Source organism: Alosa pseudoharengus, unplaced genomic scaffold (assembly GCF_046254945.1).
Source record: "Alosa pseudoharengus isolate Yale_2024_CS ecotype anadromous, Long Island Sound unplaced genomic scaffold, YU_APseudo_1.1 YU_APseudo_1.1_scf_7, whole genome shotgun sequence".
In the NCBI taxonomy this organism is placed as follows: Eukaryota; Metazoa; Chordata; class Actinopteri; order Clupeiformes; family Clupeidae; genus Alosa; species Alosa pseudoharengus.
The window spans coordinates 9,019,055-9,042,149 of record NW_027468859.1 but is presented as its reverse complement, the minus strand read 5'-3'; the positions used below and the strand labels follow the sequence as shown (position 1 = coordinate 9,042,149).

At 44.1% G+C, this 23,095-nt stretch overlaps 2 protein-coding genes across 2 annotated transcripts in view; both read left to right on the top strand.

Moving 5' to 3' along the window:
- The window catches only part of LOC143110100 (uncharacterized), a 12,285-nt gene extending 520 nt beyond the window's left edge, over nt 1-11,765 (top strand). The window contains exons 2-3 of the mRNA XM_076272925.1: nt 7,000-7,566; nt 10,442-11,765. Of these exons, the coding sequence (XP_076129040.1) occupies nt 7,007-7,566; nt 10,442-10,583 (702 nt within the window). The 5' untranslated portion in view covers nt 7,000-7,006 and the 3' untranslated portion in view covers nt 10,584-11,765. The remainder of the gene's footprint in view (nt 1-6,999; nt 7,567-10,441) is intronic.
- A 378-nt stretch (nt 11,766-12,143) lies between these two features.
- On the top strand, nt 12,144-23,012 carry chrna2b (cholinergic receptor, nicotinic, alpha 2b (neuronal)). The gene is made up of 6 exons (XM_076272924.1): nt 12,144-13,157; nt 15,771-15,931; nt 17,662-17,706; nt 18,149-18,258; nt 19,872-21,207; nt 22,547-23,012. Exons 1-6 carry the CDS (start codon nt 13,088-13,090, stop codon nt 22,670-22,672), a joined length of 1,848 nt encoding a protein of 615 aa, XP_076129039.1. The 5' UTR covers nt 12,144-13,087; the 3' UTR covers nt 22,673-23,012.
- The last annotated feature ends 83 nt before the right edge of the window (nt 23,013-23,095 follow it).

The following is a 23,095-nucleotide window of genomic DNA, read 5'->3' as shown; positions in this document are numbered from 1 at the left end:
AGATGCTTTCATCCAGAGGGGCCTGTAACATTAGAATAATACCATTTAACAATAACAGTGAACATTAAAACAACACTAAGAACATCAATAATGATATTCAGTAATTATTATATAATATAAAGTACAACACATTTGACTAAGACAATTTACTGTTTCATATTCAGCAAATTTTACTTCAAAACATGGCACCAGATTATGTGTGGCTAATGTAAAATAACACCGAAAACTGACATTTTTACATATTGAACATAAAGTTGCTGATGTGGTATAAAATGGATGAAGTATGATTGTAAGGATCACATTTCATCCATATGGTCACTCATAGGCATGTAGAGCTTGATTGTTATTGTAGGAATCCAAATATCCCTTTGAGAATACTAACCCTCATATGAATCACTGTACTTGTGATGCAATCTTGTCGACTCACAGAGCATTTCAACTTAATGAACCAGACTTCATGGGCCGCATATCAGAGATAATTATAGCCTTGTAATAACAGTGTGACAGTGTGACAGACTGAAATGTCAAAGTCTACTCCAACCAGATGTTTTTACATTTTTAAAGCCAGACAGTGGATGATTGCATGTCAACCACGTGACAAACCACACCATTTAACTCATGTTTGTACAAGGTCGTCATCTAATGACAAGGCCTGTTACTATCTAGCAATTAGTCAAAGGGTCGGGTCATCAGAGATATCTCATTTACATAGCATCTGTGTCCCCACTACTGACCATGGAGCTGTAAGGCAGAGTAGGGGTGCGCTAAGTACATACAGTATGAGGGTTTGTGGCCGAATTTATGGCGTAAAATATAAGGGTGGGGGGTAGGGGGTGCAGATGTTATCTCTCCAATAATCAAAACCGGCTAATGCAACCCCTCCAATCCTCATATCATCATGATGAATGAAACTGTCAGAATATGATGAAGTGATGAAGTGACCCCCGTACCCCCTGCACCCCGTTCAAGTGTCCAACTCAAAGTTGTGTCCCTTGGCTGGTGATTTGTGTATTGAATGTGACACAATATGGCATTTTGAAATGTTTTTAAGGTCACCATGATGAAGAGGTAGGGAGAGGAGCAGTTATTCACAGTACAAAAACATCTCTGTTGCACTTTATCCTACCACCCATCTAGAGCTGTGAATGTCAGTAGTGCTCATGGTATTTTCTAACAGGCTTAATAATGACCTTTTGAGAGAGAGAGAGAGAGAGAGAGAGAGAGAGAGAGAGAGAGAGAGAGGTCCAGACAAGAGGTAGTTAATTCACATCAAATAATATTTCTATTAGTCCTGGTTGATGATATTTACTGAACATTTTTTTTCTCCAAGATTACATAAAATAACAAACATGAAGCTGGATTAATGAGCAGGGCTAGAACATTCACTAGAATAAACACAAACAACTTAATTACTCAAAGTCAGCCAAATGTTTCAGAGGCATGACTCTTCATAATGAGGCACTCTCACACCTACGTGCAGAGGACAGTCATTGGTCAACCGTCAAGACAAGCAAATCTGCATCAATAAACAATGCCAAAAATAACAACTACTGTTTTACGTCTCATTGAGAAGTGGTGGCGCTAGCCAGGCTACTACTGTTTACTATTAAGATAAAATGTAATATATTTTTTGAATTCCATAGCAACTCATGTCTTACAGTTAATATCTTGTCATTGCCTGCCTGTGCCAGTAAAGTGTCTGTATATTCACCACTACATTCCTGTCTGCTGGAGCCTTAGATAATATCAGACTGACCGAGGCGCAGGAGTGTCAGTCAAACGAAATGAGCTTCACATTATCACCGTGCTACACGGCCCCTTGTGGTTAGCCTGTCAGCCATGTAGCGGACGCTGTTTACTTTGTGCTCCCTTGGCCTCCAGGAAGTCACCGTTTCTGCTAATCAGAACCAAGAGATGAGGGGAGAGAGAGTGGCCGACAGCGGAAAGCTTCGTATGGGTGCGAGTCCACCACAACAGGGGCATGGCTCTACCAGAAAAGACAACGCTAATTGCAAAAGCCCTCATTACAATGTAACACCAGGACACTGTACTTAAATAAACTTAAAGTGATCAGCCCAATGATAGTCATTGACGTTCACCATGAATTGTGTGTTATGGTTATGTAGGATTGTGCACTGTGCATAAATATATTCTATTTATATATACAATAAGCAAACTTGTTGTTACTTATTGTTATATGTATAAACATACATGTTACTTACTGAATAGTGTGTGTATATGGATGACTATGGCCCTAAAAGGGCATGTCCTCCAGTGCCAAGTTGAACATTTGACATTCAGCAGTTAAGCCAGCTCTCACAAAAAGCTGGACGATTTCCAGTGCTAAGTGTTCAGAGAGACAGCAGACTTCATCTCAGTTTTACAGAGCTGAACTAAGTGTAGTTGATAAAAGCAGACTTTTTTTTCTGATGTACATTCTTTCGCTCTCGCCGCAAAAACTCAGGACTCAGACAGTGGAAAACGGTGGTCCTCTTGCTTACCGACGCAGATCACATTACAAACACATATCCAGACAGAGAGTGGTGAACCGATCTGTGGTGAAGATGGAATACCATGAGGGAGTGTGAGTGTGTGAGTGTATGTGTGTGTGTGTGGGTTGGTGTGTTTGTATTGTATGTACAGTATGTATGTGTGTGTGTGTGTGTGTGTGTGTGTGTGTGTGTGTGTATGTGTGTGAGAGAGAGAGATAACGAGAGTTGAGTGTGTCTGTGTCTGTCTGTGTGTGAGTGTGTGTGTGAATGAGGGAGTGAGAGTGTGTGCGAGTAAAATGAGTGAGTGACAATGCATACGCTCTCAGCATCTGAATCTGTCAGACACTGTACTAAGCACACTCCACCTTTTTTATTATTCAACATTCTCCTGTCAGCTTTCTTCTTCACACCACCACGGCTTCTGTCTGAACTGTGTTCATGCCGGCCTGATTTATTGTGCCTTCAGAAAGCACTCGAGACACCTTTATTGATGATGAGGTACAACAGCTCTGTAAATCAGAGGCCTAATACAATATTAATGTTTAAATGTAATGCCAACTTTGGCAAAGTATCTCAGTGCCATTGCCAAGTCAACCTCCCCCAAGCATAACTGATAGAGCAGCTGGTAATAGCAAGCCTAAGAGAGAGCCATTCATCTTAAGTAATAAATAGCAGAATAATGGGATTTGCGAGTGAACACTTTACAAAAAGGAGTCCAAAAGATATATCTGAAGGCATTTCAAGCTGGATCTTAGATAATGTTTGACGTTGTCTGTCAGCAAACCATATTTCCTGAAAACCCTGTTGTCAACCTCCCACACACACACACACACACACACACACACACACACACACACACACACACACACACACACACACACACACACACACACACACACACACACACACACACACACACACACACACACACCCATGAACCAGCCATTATTTGTTTGATCTACGTTCCTGGAGCAATAATGCCCCCTGAAAATCCGCCTTTTGTTGAAAGCATCAGCAGAGATTGTCCAAGCAGATGGGATTTCTCTATGCTACAGCGGTCAGGGCCACGGCTGAAAACTGAGCTTGGGATTCTGGGGCTGAGGGGTTGAAGTGTGTGTGTGTGTGTGTGTGGTGGTGGGGGGTAAGCTTGTATTGGTGGTGGTGTTTTGGTGTGTGTGTGTGTGTGTGAGAGTGTGTGGGGGGGGGGTCATCATTCATGTGTGTCCAACTAAACAAACAGCTGTTCTTTTGGCTTTTGTTCAGCTTTTCCCCCCAAAACTCTCCCAGACACTGAAAACTCCCCATACGTACCACCACAGCACAGCGCAACACACATATAAAACACTCCGCTCACCACGGACCCCCAGATGGCCTTGGAGACCCTCCGATTCAGTTAGTATACATCTCAACACTGAGACGAGTGCAACCACCCTGGCACTAAATCACACAAGTTCAAGGCTGGATTCAGCCCACGGTCTGCTACTAGTCTGGAATAGACTAAACGGACATCCACAGGCTCACTACCTCTGGATTGTTTAAGTCTACCAGATGTCCCTAAAATGACCATGACACAACATAATGCATTCTCTGTGGGACCCTCAATGGCCTTGAAACCCCCCTTGGAGTCAAGTAGCACAGACAGATCACAGACAGCAAAGACAGATGTGGAACCTGAAAAAAGGGGTGTGTTTAAAATAGTAAACAAAAGCAAGCGTTCATGAATGTTTTCAAACTGTGTATTTGTTCATGGTGAGTTCACTGTAAACTTTAGCAAATGCATACAAATGATCTGAGGGGGTAGTTCTCAGTGAACAAACATGGATGTTGGACTAAGAGTAACCATCTAACAACAAAATATTTTCACACGTTTACACAAAAAAATTTCAAATTAAATGTTCTCCAGAAATACACAACAGGTTATAATCATCTTTACGAACACTCCATGTGCCTCTTCCTACACTGCTGAACTCTCTTCCTACCACACCACTACACCACACCACACCACACCACAAAACACACACACAAACACAAACACACACACACACACACACACACACGCACACACCGTAGAATGGATCTAATCAGATTAAAGATGGCTTTTCTCAGTCGTTATCTGGCAATAGATAGTGTGTGAACATGATCTGCCTTTATGGATTGGAAATGATGAAATGAATCAGGCCCTCTTTCAGGCCAGAGCAGGGCTAAGAATATTCCACAGTGACACAGTTCATTGTCATCTGGCAATAGACTAGTGAAATACAGTAGGCTATGTGTGCAAACACACCACTTTGCCTCCATTTAATTTGCTGCAACATGTTGACCTATTTCAGCTTTATATCTACATAGCAGAGGGGCATGACATTATATTGGACATACAGTACCCTCCAGAATTATTGGCACCTCTGCTAAAGTTGACTAAAAACCGGTATAAAAAACAATCTGTTGGTGATTTATTGTAATATCACAATGAAAAAAATTTGGAAAAATCCAACCTTGAAGGGAAGCTAATTTATTTTGAGAACAAGGAAAATCTCATAAAGAAATACATGTTTTTAACTAAAACACACTGTACTGTATATGCTGTCCAAGCTTTTGCTGTCACTAGGGTGGATGTTCTCTGCCATCATTTAACTTTCTACACACCACTACCTCATTTAATTTCAACTCCAACTCCATCCATACATGAATCCATCCATACATTCCACACCTTATTTTTACTCATTTGCTGTTTACATACCACGTCATGCCATAACACGTCCTCCCTCTCTGGACCTCATATTGGCCTCTAAGGCCCTCAATTTCAGTCATCATACATCACAACAAGCCAAACGTATCTGTCCAAACACCCTACGTCTGCCTTCATCTATGACCTGTCGCCACCACACACACACACACACACACACACACACACACACACACACACACACACACACACACACACACACACACACACACACACACACACACACACACACACACACACACACACACACACACACACACACACACACACACACACACACACACACACCACACACATACCAAACCACAGCGCAGGGGGAGTCTCATTTCTGTGGCGAAAAAAAAAGGACACAGGAATAGTTTCTGTGGAGAAAAACATGGGATGAGTTTCAGTGTTGAAAAACAGACAGCGGCCTGCTGAGAAGAGCGCGGTTCAGTCGAGGAGCTGACTGAATACAGCCTTTGTGTCTGTCATCGGGTGAGATCATCTCCAAAGCAGTTGTAGCCGCCCCCTGTCTCCGACCAGAACACACAAACTCCAGCCAGGGATGTCAAACTCGAGGGGCCAACAAAGCCCTTACGCCAGCTTTGAGTAGATACCTGCAGTGTGCAGACTAAAGGAAGTCAGAGACAGATAACCGCGTGCGTGTGTGCGTCATCCAGAGGCAGAGCTAGCAGCTAGATAAGGGCAGAGGAAATGATGTCTGCATGTCTGCTTGGGGTTTCTCCACAAAGGACCTCATTATAGCCTTGTTAGAAGAAGAACTTGAAGTGTGTTTACAGCGGTGGGTTGGAATTCTGACTAGAAAGAAACAAAGCAGTGAACTACAGCTGCTGTGTTTCTGTGTGCGTGCGTGCGTGCGTGCGTGTGTGTGTGTGTGTTTCATCTGCAGCTCATGTATCTGTGTATTTTTGGCAGGATTAATGGTTGCAAATTGGCCGAAGTTTTGTTCCGCGTTGCAAATTCACACCATACTTATATCTAATGGACTGTTAGGGCAGCCTTGGAACGGCAAATCAAAAAATCGTTTAGTGAACAATTTCAGTGTTCAAGATGAGTCACGGCTTGGAACCACAGGCCCACAATTATGTCTGGCATACAGTAGGCGCTGGCAGGAGCGAGCAATGAGCTAGCTCAGATATCGGAGAACTCTGTGACAGATCTGCCTGTGATTTGATAGGGACGGAACTCATTGATCAACAGACTAACCACTGTGAATGTGCCAGTTTGAGCTGATTGGGCTATTTTCATCTGTCAGTCCGAGCCGAAGAGGCCTAGACCTGGAATAAAACTAAAATGACCTCGTCATCACTTGTGACCTGTGGGTGATCTGGTCCATAGCCAGTCAGTTGTGTAAGTGAAGTGATATGATATATGTGTCTCCTGGAGATGAGGTAGGCTTGTTGAGTAGTTGCCCAGGCAGTGGTGCGATCGCCAGATGTGAGCCAGATCCAGGCCAGGTCTGTGCCAGAGCCTGATGACTGGCCTGGGAAAGAGCTTACATGGCCTCCTTCATGTCAAGGAGACCCATAAATCTTTTATTCAGAGGACATGGCATATGCCAGACTAGGGCCAGACCTGGGCCTAATCTCAACCAGACCTAAACCAGATCCACTTGAGCTGAGCATGTGCTGCCTGTCTGGGAAAAACATTCCCAGTGCCTCTCAGTCATCTCCAGGGACCTCACTGATCACTTGCTAAGAATGAAAAAGGTCACAAGGTCACTCATTCCCTTCCTCTCTATGCCTGGCTTCCTGCCCGCAGGGTCAAGATGTGGCTGCAGTGGACCCGTGGTGCCCTGATCTGTGCCCTCCTGCTGACGTCCGTCCACGCTCAGAGCGGTGACGCCGAGTGGGGGTCAGGGGTCGAGGAGGAGAGGCCAAAGCTGGTGTTCACCAGCAACACCACCGCGAACCCCGCGACCTCACGGGAAGTCGGCGACGACCCTGTCCGGAGTGGCAGCGACGCCGGCTGGCCTCCCCCATTTTTCGAGGCCTTCGTGCTGGACGAGGAGGAGGGAAAGCTCGCCGAGGACGCGTGCACGGTGAACTTCCACACCAGCGCGGCGTGGGCGCGGCAGATGAAGGCCTACCGTGACGAGGTGGCCTACCTGAAGGCCATCCAGCATGGCAACCAGGCGGTGGTGGAGAACCTGGTGCAGTACGTGGGCGCCGAGATGGGCGAGCAGCGCTACCAGGACGTCATCGAGGAGAACATCGGCGGCATCCGCGAGGACCACAGCAGCTGCAGCGGCGTAGTGGACAAGACCGCAGAGGAGCTGCGCACGCAACTGGAGGGGGACAGCCAGGAGGCACTGGCCGGCATTCAGAAGTGAGTCTTACCACAAGGCAGGGGCGTAGCACCAAATTCTGGGCCCTATGCACAAGTGGTGGCCATGGGCCCCCCCCACCCCCAACCAACCAACCAACCACCGGCTGTAAGCATGAAGCATGAGGTTCACAACTAACTAGGCCTACTATCTAATCACACATTGAATTAATCTAACAACTCTTATATGTACTGTATAACAGAAAATAATCTTATTACCCAAGACTTCACTGAATTTCTTATGTTTAAAGAATGTTTAAAAGCTAGAAAATGAAAACACTTTTGGCTGAGAGAACAGCTATCTATAGCTGAGTGTGATGCGTTTCACAAGTTAGCTTTGCTACTAATTTGACAGCCTTTCCTCATGAACCTATATAACATTGAGCATACTAAGTTAAGCTATTAGCTCATAATAATTTTCGGATTAGTAGGCTATTGAAATGTTGTGGTAGGCTATAAACCAGGCATCATGTTATTTCTAATTTTGTGTTAATGCTGTTTTAGCACTGATAATCGCGGATTCGCGGTGGTATTGAAGTGTTTTGTAACCTTCAGGAGTTCATTTCATTTGTAGACTATTGCTTTCACATTGGGCTCACCTTTCTCGGGAAAGAAGGCTGTTAACACTTGTTTTCCCTCATTTCTTTTTTTCTCCCTTTCTTGCCTCTCTTTTCTTTTCTGGGAACCGGATTTAGCTTTCTTAGACAACGTGACAGTCTGCATTGCCGCTTCGGCAGAATCAAGGCTAGGCCTACTTCAAAAATGCACCTAGCAGGGGAAGGCGGACTGAACCATTTCGTGCAAGGGAGAGGGTGCCTGCCCTCAAACAATGTTGGCTTGGACACAATTTAATACATCAATCAACTGATGCATTTACCCGAAATATTTGCATCTATATTAGTTAATAACATTTATTAAGATCTTTAAATTAAGGAAATTATTTATTATTAAGGAAAATAAAATTCAACTCCTTAGGGGCCCTCCCCCCACTTGGGGCCCGGGTAATTTATTCCCACTTGTCCCCCCACTACGACGCCCTTGCCACAAGGCAATGGAGTTTGTTGGAGAAGCTGTATTCTTCTTTTTTTTTTGTCTTTATTAGATAAGCGTATTGATGACAGGATATATAGAGGAGATAGAGAAAGAGAGAGAGAGAGAAAGAAGAGAGAGAGAGAGAGAAGAGAGGGAAGAGAGAGAGAGATGTGTAGTGGGTTCCTGGATCCCTGTGTAGCACAGGAGTGGTACAGCTCCCCCCTTGTTTGCCATTTTAAGGTATATTTGTTTAGGACCTAAACAATCTATAGGTACACTTTAGGTATTTACTTTTTATAATATCACATTTCGAACTGTATTCATAATTATTAATGATGAAAAGGGCGTATTAATCTATGTCAAAAAACAAAAGAGCAGTGTATCATTGCAGGGGTAACTTTATCTGCTACAGCCATAGGTTATTGTTTGGTTTTATTTGTGAGAACGGATAACTCTGTATAGTGGATGATAAGTATAAGTATAGATACTCTTTTGATCTAGTGAGGGAAATTTGTTCTCTGCATTCATCCGTGAATTATTGAAACACACAGTGAGGTGAAGCACACACTAACCCAGAGCAGTGAGCCGCCTGCTATAGTGGCGCTTGGGGAGCAGTGAGGGGTTAGGTGCCTTGCACTTCAGCCGTGGATGTGGCCATGGGAGAGCAGTGCTCAACCACTTCCCCCACCCACATTTTTCCTACTGGTAGGGGATCGAACCAGTAACCCCTCGGTTTCAAGCCTGAAGCCCTAACCAGCAGGCCACAGCTGCCCTCTGACAGTTACTAGACCTATTTTGGGGGTGGGGCTTATGATTCAGTAGGATTAAGATGATATTATGAGATGAGATGATCATTTTTTTTCCAGAAAAAGGAAATACTCTTGAAAAGATTAATGCCTAAACCCAAGAACCAATAGAAAACAGTAAACATGACGAAACAGTATAGTCAAATGCACTGTTATTTTAATTAAGATAAGCTTTAGTTTAATGTCTTCATTTGCTGACTTTTACAGCCGGACCATAATTGAAACAGTAACTATATGAACCATTTCTTTAAATAGTGTAATAAACTGTATTAGAAATGGAACAGGTCTCTACAGGTCTCATCCAGATTCCCATCAATTTAACTGGTTTTATTCGGCCAGATTCCCCATTCAGCTTTTACAGCAAACCCAACTGCTTTCAAAATGAATGAAATGTGATTAGGTAATAGGGGGAGGGGGGAAGGGGGGTCCCCACAATATCAGTCATGAATTAAATTCTAAATTAAACAGGCCATGTGGCATTTGGCATCTTTATTTATTCAGCAAGTAGACTGACATAGCATGAGAATATTTATCCAGTGGAGAACGCAAACATGCTTAATTGTGTTTGGGTCATCTACAATTTAAATACCATTTTACAAATGCGTGGTTTGTGGAAAAGTTGGTCCCCTTTGATAAAGGATTGTTTCAGTATGTGAATAAATGTGTGCCTGTGTAGACGAAGGGACCTCTAAAGCAATTGTTACAAATTTGCCATGACTCCCTTGGGAGCCTGGAGTTTTCCATTACCCACGTGGTCGATGGCGCGGTATGTGTGTGTGTGTGTGTGTGTGTGTGTGTGGGAGGGGGCGGGGGGAATGGGGGGGTTGCACAGTGCCCCTTGTAGGCCCCTAATTTAAAAAGAGCACTTGGTGGTGTCAAGCTCACTCTCTTCCTCCTCCTCCTCCTCCTCCTCCTCCTCCTCCTCCTCCTCCTCTTGCTCTTTCTCTTTCTGTCTCTCTTTCTTTCTCTTCACCCACTTCTCTGTTCTTGCCGTCTCTGATGTCGCGTCTGCTTCGTGTCTCCCCCTGACCATCTGACAGAATCAAAGAGGAGTCCCTGGCCTTTGAAGACATGCTGCGCGCCGCGTCGGACATAGCCGGGCGGCTGGAGAGCACCTCCAAGGCCCTGCACGCCTCCCTCACCCAGCAGCTGAGGAAGAGCCTCCAACCCCCCCGCCACTGATACCCACACACAGAGAGGGATGCTCTGCTACTGATCCGTTCGCCAGGGATGGGTGCCCATGTGGCACAAATAGCGCCAATATAAAAAGACCTCCACACACACACACACACAAGCACACACACATACTGTACAAACACACACACACATGCCTCTAATCCCTTTCTTATGTTACTAGAAAGTACCATCTCTGCGGTGTCCTTGGACATGTAAGACATTAGAAGTGTTGCTGTGTTATATTCTCTATGGCGATGGCTGGGGCATAAGTAAGTAGTGGTTTAGGCATCTCTCCAGTTTGACGGAGCACTGGTGGAGGGGAAAAACAAAAGGAAAAAGAAACAACTGCCATTTCCTTTTTTCTCATTTCAAACACTTAATCAGATCGTGAATCAACCCCCAAAAATCACACAGAGCATTGAACTCAGTGAGTTTTCCTTTCACTCTCTGTTCAGATTACATTTAGAGGAAGGCCTGGAATTGTCAGCGTTCTGTGAAGCTTATCTTGGCAGTCCTACTTTACGGCAGCACTGTAATTGTTGAGGTCTGCTCTGGTACAAGGGCGCACATGGAGATCAGACTGACAGAAGAAGCTAGTTCAGAGTACAGTCAGTGTACCGTGTGTGTATGTGTGTGTGTGTGTGTGTGTGTGTGTGTGTGTGTGTGTGTGTGTGTGTGTGTGTGTGTGTGTGTGTGTGTGTGTGTGTGTGTGAGTGAGTGAGTGAGTGAAAGAGAGAGAGAGAGAGAGAGAGGGTGTGTGTGTGACAGAGAGAGCTCTGGTGAAAGGGTGCACATGGAGATTAGACAGAAAGAGGGGGCTGGTGTACACAGACAGAAAGAGGGGGCTGGTGTACACAGACAGAAAGAGGAACCAGTGAATAACAGACTCCAGAGTGCTAATAAAAAATGTCTGCTTGTGTGTGTGTGTGTGTGTGTGTGTACATGCAATGTGTGTATTCACATAATGTGTTTGTATAAGACAACAGTTGTTTAAAGGACAGAGATCACATGACAAGAGTATGGGCTTTGGGTGTGCATAAGTGATGCCCTGTACAAAGACTTGGGGGGTAATCAGTTATCAGAAAACACACTACATATTGACTGGTGGCCAGTCTACTGGGGGATGCTGAAAAGGGACTGAAGCATATAAAAAAGTGACGAGAATATTAAAATATATACATTAAAGTTGTTCATGCTTTTAATGTGTTATCTCTCTCTCTCTCTATCTCTCTCTCTCTCTCTATCACTCTCTCTCTCTGTGCATGTGTGCATGATCCAATTAATATTTTATTTTTATGGAAATCATATTCCACTCATCATTTCAGGGTAACATTTATTCAGCTATTCTGCCCTCTACCTGCTCTACGTTGTAATAGCACATAAACTAAATCAAATGAACTCTTTCCATCTTTCTATACTTCAATAGTGTGAGTGGCACACAATGCTAGACACTATTTTGTAAATATATATAGTGTTGTTGTAAGCAAACAAGATCGTCGTGAATATTTACATAATCAGTAACAATAGCTGCACCTATACAAAAATATTTTAAATGCGTTACTGGATCCCTCTCACATAATCTTTTATGCTACTGATACTGGCATTTGCAGTGGCCGGCGGGGGAACTTATGTCTGTGTGTGATTGGAAAACGCATTATCAAGTCCCACCTCTACATCTTGACTTCAGTGGCCAGTCGGTGTGCGCGCGTAAACGGAGAACAGTCGGTAAGGGGACTCCACACAGTGCGCGTCGTCGGCGTCACTCAGCCAGAAATGAACTTCAGCGCAGTCTGACCTGTCCTGCACATCTCTTCAATCAGTGCAATCTGAGCCGCTGAAATTGCCATGGATGCTACTGGGTGTTTTCTTAACCTCGGTCAAATAATTCAGGCTTTTAGAATTGGCTCTCTGGGGATCTTTTGAGCCAAAGTGATGCGATTTGGTTTCAGGACGATGCGCACCACAAGTCTGGACTACACCAACGATTTTGTTTTCATTTAGATATATTATAATGAGTAGTCTTGTATGGACTCAACAAGTGAACTTCGGATATGTTTTTTGTATTTTAGCAGTGTAGGAACCCCTTTTAACGAGTCTGAGAATTCTTTGCTAACTCTGTCTGTTTTGGAAATACATTTGATCCCTGACTTCCTATTCTCGGAAGGTGGGTAATTATCTCAAACTTCAATCAGGAGGTGGTGGAAATAGCACTGGCGCGTGACTCAGAGCGTTTTCGAAGTCTTCGACAGGTGGTCATATTGCTCTCAGATTATATTAATACTGAATATACGTATTAATATAAAAGAAACGTGTAAAGAAAGGAACTATGTAACGTCATGATGTGTATCATCAATGACAAAGATGGTGGCCATAAACGGCACAATCAAATCTCCCTTACAGCGATGTTTTGCGCACTCTGTAGTTCTGCAAACATGTCATGAGAACGTGGAACATACGGTAATTAAATCAACTCCTCAAGGCTGGCACGACTTGTTCTCCGAGAAAAGAGAATGGAGCGCGTCCAATGCTACCTGTTCTCGGTGAGGACAACTCTACTCTGCTTACTCCTCTACGAGACAAGTAAGTTTATACTTTAGTGGCACGCCTTGTGCAAATAATTAGTAAGTTACCAGTTTTCTGCATTTTCTGCATTTAATTCTAGCTATTTATGCCATCACATATCTGTGCTTCGCGCGAACTGCCTGTGGAAGCGTACAATCAAAGTTATACAAGTGATGAAACATTTTCTAATTTATTACGTCCATTCACTGTTATCATGGTGACCATCAGAGTGTGTCGGTAGTTTGGGTTGTGTTTATGCAGTAGCCCACACGGGCAGGTGCCTATGGGTGCCGCAGGTGCACAAACTGTCAGTAATGGCTGACTCATGAGGTCCTCGCATTACTCTCCCCACTTCCCCTCTCAAAATGCGAGTCCTCCAGCAAATCCCCATTCTCTTGTACATTCTTTTTCATCATTAGATTTCACCCAGTCATCATTTCTGCCGGCAGCAGTTGAAGTCGTGTAGGGGGCAAAGAAGGCAGCTCCTCTGGACATCAGTGAGAAAATGAACCCAATCCTTACTAACAGTTTGGCCAGGGCAGGTGCTCATGTGATCGAGGCCGTTACCTTCCTAGCAGATGCAGCCTCAAGCTTTGGCACGGCACCACGGGTACGAGCGCAAGGGATCTCATCCGAGACGTTTATGGTTCGAGACGCACGAGTGTCGGAGCGACTCACATCTCTCCTGGAGCGTGCCTTTGATCTGACCATCTTGAAAGCTCTCTTGTCAAGGCCCTCCACCTGCTCGCCACTGGTCCTTCACAGCCCGGGGAACAGATGCCGACCCGCACTTGAAGTGCGCGAATAATCGAGACGCTGTTTAATATGGCATGGCCAACTCGTGATGCGCTCTGAATTATACATCACGTCAATTTTCTCGTCATTTCTGTTATCTCATTCAACCAAGCCGAAGTTATTAGTCAAAACGTCATACTGCTGAGCAGGCTAGCTTTACAGACCAAGTGTGTCCAGAAAATAATTGATTTAGTATTTATTCATAAAGCAATAACGCCGGTGGAAGGTGCATGTCTTTTCTCAAAGACTGTCGAATAGATATAGGTAATAGATAAAGGGCTGAGAAAGAAACGAGAAATTGGTAAAAAAAATACAAATATTAATGAATATAAAATGAACCTTGAATTTCCTCTTGGGGATCAATAAAGTATCTATCTATCTATCTATCTATCTATCTATCTATCTATCTATCTATCTATCTACTAAAATACGAGACGTAAATAAGTTAATATGAGGCAGGTTATTTAAGCCACCACCACTTTTCAGCTTGGATAATTCCTTTGCCCGGAAATGTATCTTGGTATCTTGTCATGGCAGCTTGACCATAGAGTGTGCAACAATGAAAATGTGAATCCCTGCGGGATCTGAGCTGGAGACACAGCAAATCCCACCACTTGTGTCCCTACTCAGACTCATCTGGTGAATTGCCCAGTGGGAGCTTTCTGTGGACAAATGCATCCTGCAGGGTTGAAGTGCATTAACTCAGTTGATTTCCAAAACGTGTCTTCTGCCTGGTAACCTTTTGGTGGAAGGGCATTTTTGGGGTTGAATGATATTTACTCCCAAATTTAATATAGGCCTAGAAATCAAGTATGTGAGAGTGATATAGAGAGCTTGGCATCTTAATTAGGGGAGTTTGGACGTGCATGGGCCCAATGACTGGTACATAGGCTGAGTGATTTAGCCTGATTAATGACCAGGCAGTAATTCCTAAGAGCCAGTGCGTAACACTCTTTGACAGGCCAGAGTGCTGTTGGATGTCTGTCTTCCTCACCAGGCATCAGGTCAGTCTGATGGTTTGTTATTTGTTCTCAGAATCCATTTCTCTAATCTCTTTAATCCCCCCAAATGTCCAATTGCAGTTAAAACTTATATTATACAGGCAAACATTTCCACATTTAAAGTGTGCACAAGTCTTAAGTGCTAACTCACTAGTGATTATGGCCCATGGTCTATTTAACCTATTTAACACCTTGACGGTCTGCAGTAAAGGGTGACCACAAATGCACTGAGAGCTTTTTCAACGAGCCCCAGAGGGAGAAATTTAAAAACACTGTTTTAGTACCGCCCCCCCCCCCCCCTCCACACACACACACTCACGCTCGCACACCACCACACACACACACACACACACACACACACACACACACACACACACACACACACACACACACACACACACACACACACTGCATACACCATTCTCCTACAGTATATCTGTATTTTACTCCTCAGATACAGTTGCTGCTCAGCAGAGCTAAAGAGTAGAATAGTATCATCTTGTGGTAAATGTCATGATAGCATTGCTTATAGTTGCTAATGTTCCCACCCCTTCGCCTTCAGTTTGATTCTTCATTAAGGGATGCAGGGTTAGGATGCAGGGATCTGTGTATAAAAAGGTCCTGTGTGTATGTTTGTGTGCGTGCATGTATGTGTGTCGAGATGACGTGAATTTATACAACACATGATGAATAGCTAAACAGTGATCAGTAGACAACAGTGGTAGAAAGTGTAAGTTATAAGCTATAATTAACATAGTTTCAATAAATCAAGTTAGTAATGGATAAAAGAAAAATTGCTGAGTTATGAAACAGAGATTGTTGCTTCTACTTCCAGCTTTTATGGGATGGACGTATGAGAAGACCCACTCACATGCAGAGGACGACCTCTTCAAGAAGCTCTTCATAGGCTACAACAAGTGGTCCAGACCCGTGCCCAACACGTCTGACGTGGTCATCGTCAAGTTCGGCCTCTCCATAGCCCAGCTCATCGACGTGGTGAGTGCATCCACACAGGAGTAGCACCAACACACTGATCAACACATCAGAGAATTACAATCCAGCACACAATTTACAAAAAACTATAAACTGCTACTCCTCAATATGTACATTGCAAACACTGACCTCTATCTATCACTGTCTGTGCTAAGTCTGATGTCTGTTTGCTTTGTGTTGTATGTAAATATGATGTGTGATGTGCCCTGTCCCTGTTACTTGTTGTGCTGCAGAACAGGAACCTGCTGGAAATCATTTTTTTTACTGAGTCAGGCCCGTTTTAAACTGTAACTTTGTTACTTTTAATACTTTCCTGTATAATAAATATGAAATGAAAATGAAATGAAAAATGCAAAGGCATACTGTGTCATCACAGGTGCAGATGGTTCCAAGTAGGGCTGTGCAATTACTGACTTTAAAGTGCACAGTATTCAAGGACACTTGGCATTAAATGTGGCTCTCTATGAAACATCCAACATTTCTGACTGAAGACTGAAATTTCCCCAACCAGCTGATGAATGTGTTGTGGCCTGATGTTGTTTGTGCATGTATGATGTGTTAAGCTGATGAATGTGTTGTGGCCTGATGTTGTTTGTGCATGTATGATGTGTTAAGCCTCAGGCGAAGGCAAAAGAGAGTTGTCAACAGGATTAGCGGATAGTTTTAGTGGCCGACAGATACTCCCACAGACTCACCAACATCTTCTGCCGCTCGCAGCCTTTCTGAGCTTAGTCGACTGCTTTCTCATGGATGACCGTGGCACAGACGCTGAGCTTACAAGTATGCTAGAACCAGACAAGATAACCGCCGCTGTCTGCATCACAGGCTACAGTAGCGCTGTTAGAATTCAGCTGGTCTGGAGGATAAAGATGGCAAAGGGGTACACAACTAAATTGAAGTTGCACAAAATTGGCTCGGGAGAGACGTAAAACTTTCTTCTATACCAAACACTTGATTGCCTTGAAAGACTTTGCGAACGTGAACCTCTTTTCTTACTTTGTGTAATTATTATTAGACATGTGAAGTCTCATGCTTTTGGACTCAGATGTGAGACACACCAATGAAGTTTAATTTCACTGATCAGAAGCCAAATCTGAAACAACCACAGCAAGGGATTTTTAACCAGAAGGGTTGACGCCAAATGTTGACATTTCAGAGCTCCAGGAGAAAGTGAAAGTGTGTCCGTATCACTTGGTAGTGTTTTTTGTGCCATTTGAGTTCAAGACAAAAGAAACCTATTAATCAATGAAAAACAATACACACCTCCAGATAAGCCTGACTTACCCCCCCCCCCCCCCCCCCCACACACACACACACACACTTCCCGTGCTCCAAGCAAACACATCAGGAGTTTCCTTCACGACCATCAAGGATATTACAGTTTCGATGCTTACGCTGCTTGAGGAGCTGCAGTGACCCTTGGTGAAGCGGAGAGCACTCTCCTGGACGGTGCCCAGCGTCCTGACTCATCTCATCCTTCCTCTCCTCCATCTTCTTGCTCTTCTTCTTGTCTTACGAGCCGAATCACACTGCACTGTGCCAAACTAAAAACCTTTTTGTCTTTACGGAGGTGCACAGGGGGGGGTTTCTGTCGTTTCAGCATCATATCGCACTGTGTGTGTGTGTGTGTGTGTGTGTGTGTGTGTGTGTGTGGTTTGACACAGCAATTTGTAAGCTCACCAAATCACTTTCTTTCTTTCTTTCTTTTTTTCTGTATTTCTTCTCCTCTGCAGGACGAGAAGAACCAAATGATGACCACAAATGTGTGGCTAAAACAGGTGAGGTCTGACTGCGTCAGCTGCCAGCTGGCCAGTCCTTCTCATGAGAGAACACACTTTGATTTCACATGCTAAATGGTAAATAGACAGATAAAGCACTTTTCTACTAAACAGAGCACTCAAAGCGCTTTACATGGCAATGCCTCACTTTCACCCATTCTCACTCACACTCACACTTACTAACTCACACCGATGGCAGAGGCTGCAATGTGAGGCGCCTACCTGCACATCGGGAGCAGTTTAGGGTTCAGCGTCTTGCTCAATAACACTTCGACAAGGTCAGGAGGAATCTCCCTTCAGCTGCCAAACAACCACCCTCTTTTGCTTGTAGACATTTTATGCAAAAAAAAAGATGATCACTTACCTGGTACATTTGTATTGCACTGATCGTAGGTTCAAATGCCAGACATTATTTTACATTTGTCATGTTGTGTTCATACAGGAGTGGAATGATTACAAATTGAGATGGAAACCATCCGATTACGACAACGTCACGTCCATCAGAGTGCCTTCAGAGCTCATCTGGGTACCTGATATTGTTCTGTACAACAAGTGAGTGGCTTTAAAATATTACTCAATACTGTTTGCATGATATCTCTTATCCATGTTAAGGGATTTTGACTGAAGTTGTTTCGTGTGCAGGTTCACAGTTGTCCTCCACCTCAGTACAATCTTTCATTTATTCCTCCACAAACTCAGAAATACTTTTTTTTTTAAAACATCGGAAGGGACAATTGTACAGATCTGTACAAATCTGGTTGAGGAAAGAGTTGGTGCATCACTTGTGACGATGCTCAGAGGAAGAGCATTTAGAACACAGAACTAAACCACTACCTATAATAGGGTTCCATCTTGTGTTCACTGCTGGAACTTGCATTATTGTACTGTGGCCATCCAGCGTGTGTACATTTTGGGTATAACATACACAATGTGTTGTGCGTGTTGTCATGACATGACCATGGCTTAAGATTGATTGAAGCTAATAGTTGCATACGGTAGTTCCTCATCATTTTTCTAGGTTTTATAAACCTTTTCAAAAAGAGATTTTAGTTTGATTTCTTTTTACTGTACACATGTTGAACTTTTGAAATGGTTGGTGGATATTAATTAAAATATTATTTTTCCAGGAGCTTGAGATATGGATGTCTTCCTGTTTTTTGTAAATCATCTAATTATTAAAACTGCTCTTAGTCCTGCGTGATGAATTGTGATAAGCGTTCCCTATTTATTATCATTAAATGCTGTCAGGCTTTAATTAGTTCTGCAAAGCTAGTTCAGATGAGAGATCTAATGATTGTGATGGATTTTTCGGTAGACTCTAGGGGACTGCGTTCAGTCACTGGTATTAAAATCGGCTACGGGAGACAGATTTAGGTGATAAAGACCTGTCATCATTGCTTTAGCTAACATTATGCTCTCTGCCCAGGCAATGACAGATGGGATTAGTGAGAAAGTGGTATACACTGTGTGTGTTCAAGGATGAGTTTTCAGGGAGATTGGGATCTGGTTCTCATTAGTTTTCTCTTTAACACTGTATCGGATTTTTTTAAAAGTGAAATGTCTCCAGAAGTTTAGTGACTCCTTCCTCAGAACTAACTTCATGAAAAGCATTGGTAATGGTCCATGAAGACTAAAGAGTTAATATTCTTTTTTGAATATGAGCCATTTAATGTTTCATAATTTAATGTTTAATTAATGTGTCATAGTTTATTTGACTGTTTTCACTGACAGATCTAAAATAAATACATGTTTTTTTTCCAGATTGTAGACAATAGATCTTAAATAATTCAAACTCCCCAAAATACAATGGTTTATTTCTCAACAGAGTTTATTTCTGAGGACAGGCTAATTGATCCTTTCTGTCTTCTCTGACTCCTTATTTAGGGCTATTTTCTCAAAACAGCCAATTATGTCACAATTGTGGAATGTGAATGTGTAATGTGAATTATATATATATATATATATATATATATATATATATATATATATATATATATATATATTTATATATATATATAACCACTTATATATAACCACGACCTCCACTCAGCGGCCCGTCAAAGGGGACAAGGCAGCATCTGACAAATTTGACCCCTTGGGGGGGTCAAATTTGTCAGATGTTTCATAAGCCTGATAAACTCATCGCTCTCATCTGTCCCCTGCAGTGCTGACGGCGAGTTTGCAGTGACCCACATGACCAAAGCTCACCTGTTCTACACGGGCCAGGTGCGCTGGGTGCCCCCAGCCATCTACAAGAGCTCCTGCAGCATCGACGTCACCTTCTTCCCCTTCGACCAGCAGAGCTGCAAGATGAAGTTCGGCTCGTGGACCTACGACAAGGCCAAGATCGACCTGGAGCGCATTGAGAACACGGTGGACCTGAAGGACTACTGGGAGAGCGGCGAGTGGGCCATCATAAACGCCGTGGGCACGTACAACACCAAGAAGTACGACTGCTGCCACGAGATCTACGTGGACATCACGTACTACTTCATCATCCGCCGGCTGCCGCTGTTCTACACCATCAACCTGATCATCCCGTGCCTGCTCATCTCCTGCCTGACCGTGCTGGTGTTCTACCTGCCGTCCGACTGCGGCGAGAAGATCACGCTGTGCATCTCCGTGCTGCTCTCGCTGACCGTCTTCCTGCTGCTCATCACCGAGATCATCCCGTCCACGTCGCTGGTGATCCCGCTCATCGGCGAGTACCTGCTCTTCACCATGATCTTCGTCACGCTCTCCATCGTCATCACCGTGTTCGTGCTCAATGTGCACCACCGCTCGCCGGGCACGCACAAGATGCCCCACTGGGTGCACGCCGTCTTCCTGGACCTCATCCCGCGCTGGCTCTTCATGCAGCGGCCCGCGCCGGACGGGCGTCGGCGGCGCCGCCTCCTGCTCCTGCGGCAACACCAGCGCCACCAGCAGCAGCACCACACCCACGACGACGGCGACGACCTCCACCACCATCACCATAGCAACTGGCTCCACCAGCAGCATCAGCAACATCAGCATCAGCCGCAGCACCTTCAACAGACCCATGCCCGGCACGGACTCAGGCTGCCCGGCTTGCCGTCGGCCGTGACCGCCACCGCCGGCCCCTACCTGAGCACCTCGTCCACCTGGGGAGGGAGAGTGGGCGACGATTCGCACAGGCACTGCTACTACGAGGACCTGGAGCTGGGCACGCTCTCCACGGCCTTCTCCCTCTCCTTCCGACCGCAGTCACCTCGGCCCCCGGGCTCCACGCCGCCGCCCATGCCCAAACACAACAACCCCCACCCGGGCCGGATGGACGTGGGGGTGGGGTTGGTGGGTAGACAGCAGGGCCAGGGGCAGGTCAGGGGGAACAGCACTACCTCCACTCAGCGGCCCGTCAAAGGGGACAAGGCAGCGTCGGAGGCCAGCGGGGGGTTCCTGCTGTCCCCCAGCGTGCAGCGGGCACTGGAGGGGGTCCACTACATCGCTGACCACCTGAGAGCAGAAGACGCCGACTTCAGTGTAAGTGGTTTGTCCAAACAGAGAGGACAGGTTCATAGTTGGCTTTCTTCAGGAAAGAGGAAATAGGACAAATGTAATAAGACATCTTGATTTCTTATTTGATCTAATTATTTGATTTAATTTTGATTTGACATGAGCAACATACTTGCGGCAATACAAGAACTAAAAGCCATGTCAGGGATAAAACGATAAAGTCAGATACTTATTTCCCTGTTGTTAAAAGGCAACAGTGTCGTCAAGTGTCGTTCTATGGGGTTGTGGTAAGAACAATAGGCAGAATTAAGAAACCTGATGGTTAAACTGTTGTGGAGCAGTTCTTTGACCCTTGAGCTTGAGCTTTGAGCTTTAAAACCTGTTGTACTATTTATTTCTTTGATGGCTAGGCAAAGTTTGTTCCACTCCATTACCCCAGAATAGATAAAAGAGGACTTGCCTATCATAGTCCTGTGGTGGTTGAGGCTAAAGGTCGATTGAGGGTTTAAAATAATCTTCAAAATAGACTCAATAGTTTGAGATGTTTGGCCTGGCCATCACTGCAGTTCTTCAGATTAATTCCTCCTTATATGTGTTCCTATAATTAAGGCCTAGAACAACCCGTGCAAGCTTGTTTTGGGCTACCTGCCATTTTTGCACAATGAACTTGTTCAGTCCCCAGGACCACAAATCGATGGCATATTCAAAATGCCATTAAATTAGGGGCTACATTGTTTTTAGACGTGTCCTGTTAAGGAGGCTTGATTTACGGTGTATGGATCTTGTTCTAGTGTTGACATTGTCCAAGACTTTTAGTGCCAAAGAGGTGCCCCCTAATTAGTCCCCTAATCTAAACAACGCCCAAGGTAGTTTAATTTGCCCTCCATTTTTAAGCCTATTTGCTTATCCAAATAGGACTGACTGTTTTACTTAGATGTCATGAAAGTCTGTTTTCTGATAACCAGGTTTTAATTCTCATTAAGTTGTCTGTTAAAATATACTGTATTTTATTCCTTTAGTCAGTCAAATCCTTTAACTACTCAGAGTTTGAAAGGTCTTATGGAGCAGCATTATTGTTGTCATGTGAGAGATTGTTTGAGATGGTAGCATTTTAATTATAAGACAAAACTCAATTAATTGTAGGCTAGTGTATTTATCTTTCTTATTGCTGAGTATCCAATGTTGTTTTGCTAACAAAAGCAAAAACCTTATTTTCAGAAAACTAGTTCATCGTATTGGCAAACATAGGCTAGACACTGAATAAAGTCAATGAAGTAATTTGTTTTGTTCATTCTAAGGAAGGGTTGTGGGCTACTCACTGTTCATTTGTACTCATATCACATATCACCCTCTTATCTTTGCACAGGTGAAAGAAGACTGGAAGTATGTTGCCATGGTGATTGACAGAATCTTCCTGTGGATGTTTATTATTGTGTGCTTGCTTGGAACAATTGGACTGTTCTTACCACCCTGGCTTGCGGGCATGATCTAAGGCAGGGGGCGCTGGACCAAAAACTTCAGGGATGCACAACCTTTTCTCAAGATGATGGGCATCCAAATGGCCCAATCACATGAAGAGGATATGCTTCTTATACTGATTGAAGTGCATGTTTCAAATGAGGAGGACCATAGAATTAGAAGGATGCTCTATCTGAAGGACCCATAGAACATGGCTGATCTTCTCTATGGCCAGTTAGTATTTTGAGATTTTGTGCTATTTTGGGACAGAGCCCTGTTTGCAGTGTCTTCATCCCCTGAGCTGAACTGAATTGAACTGAAAGTTATTGTTGAACAAGTTTGCGCTATCAAATAAAAAAGACTTTAAAACGTAATCTGCTGTTCCACCTGATGGGTTTGTGAAAAAGAAATGGGCTGTTATCAGCCTCTGCCTCCCTTCCTCTCTCCTTCACTTACT

Coding starts and splice junctions, on each gene's coding strand:
- chrna2b (XM_076272924.1), top strand. CDS start 13,088: ATGGAGCGCGTCCAATGCTACCTGTTCTCGGTGAGGACAACTCTACTC. Junction 18,259..19,871: donor GATATTGTTCTGTACAACAA/GTGAGTGGCTTT, acceptor TGTCCCCTGCAG/TGCTGACGGCGAGTTTGCAG. Junction 21,208..22,546: donor CAGAAGACGCCGACTTCAGT/GTAAGTGGTTTG, acceptor ATCTTTGCACAG/GTGAAAGAAGACTGGAAGTA.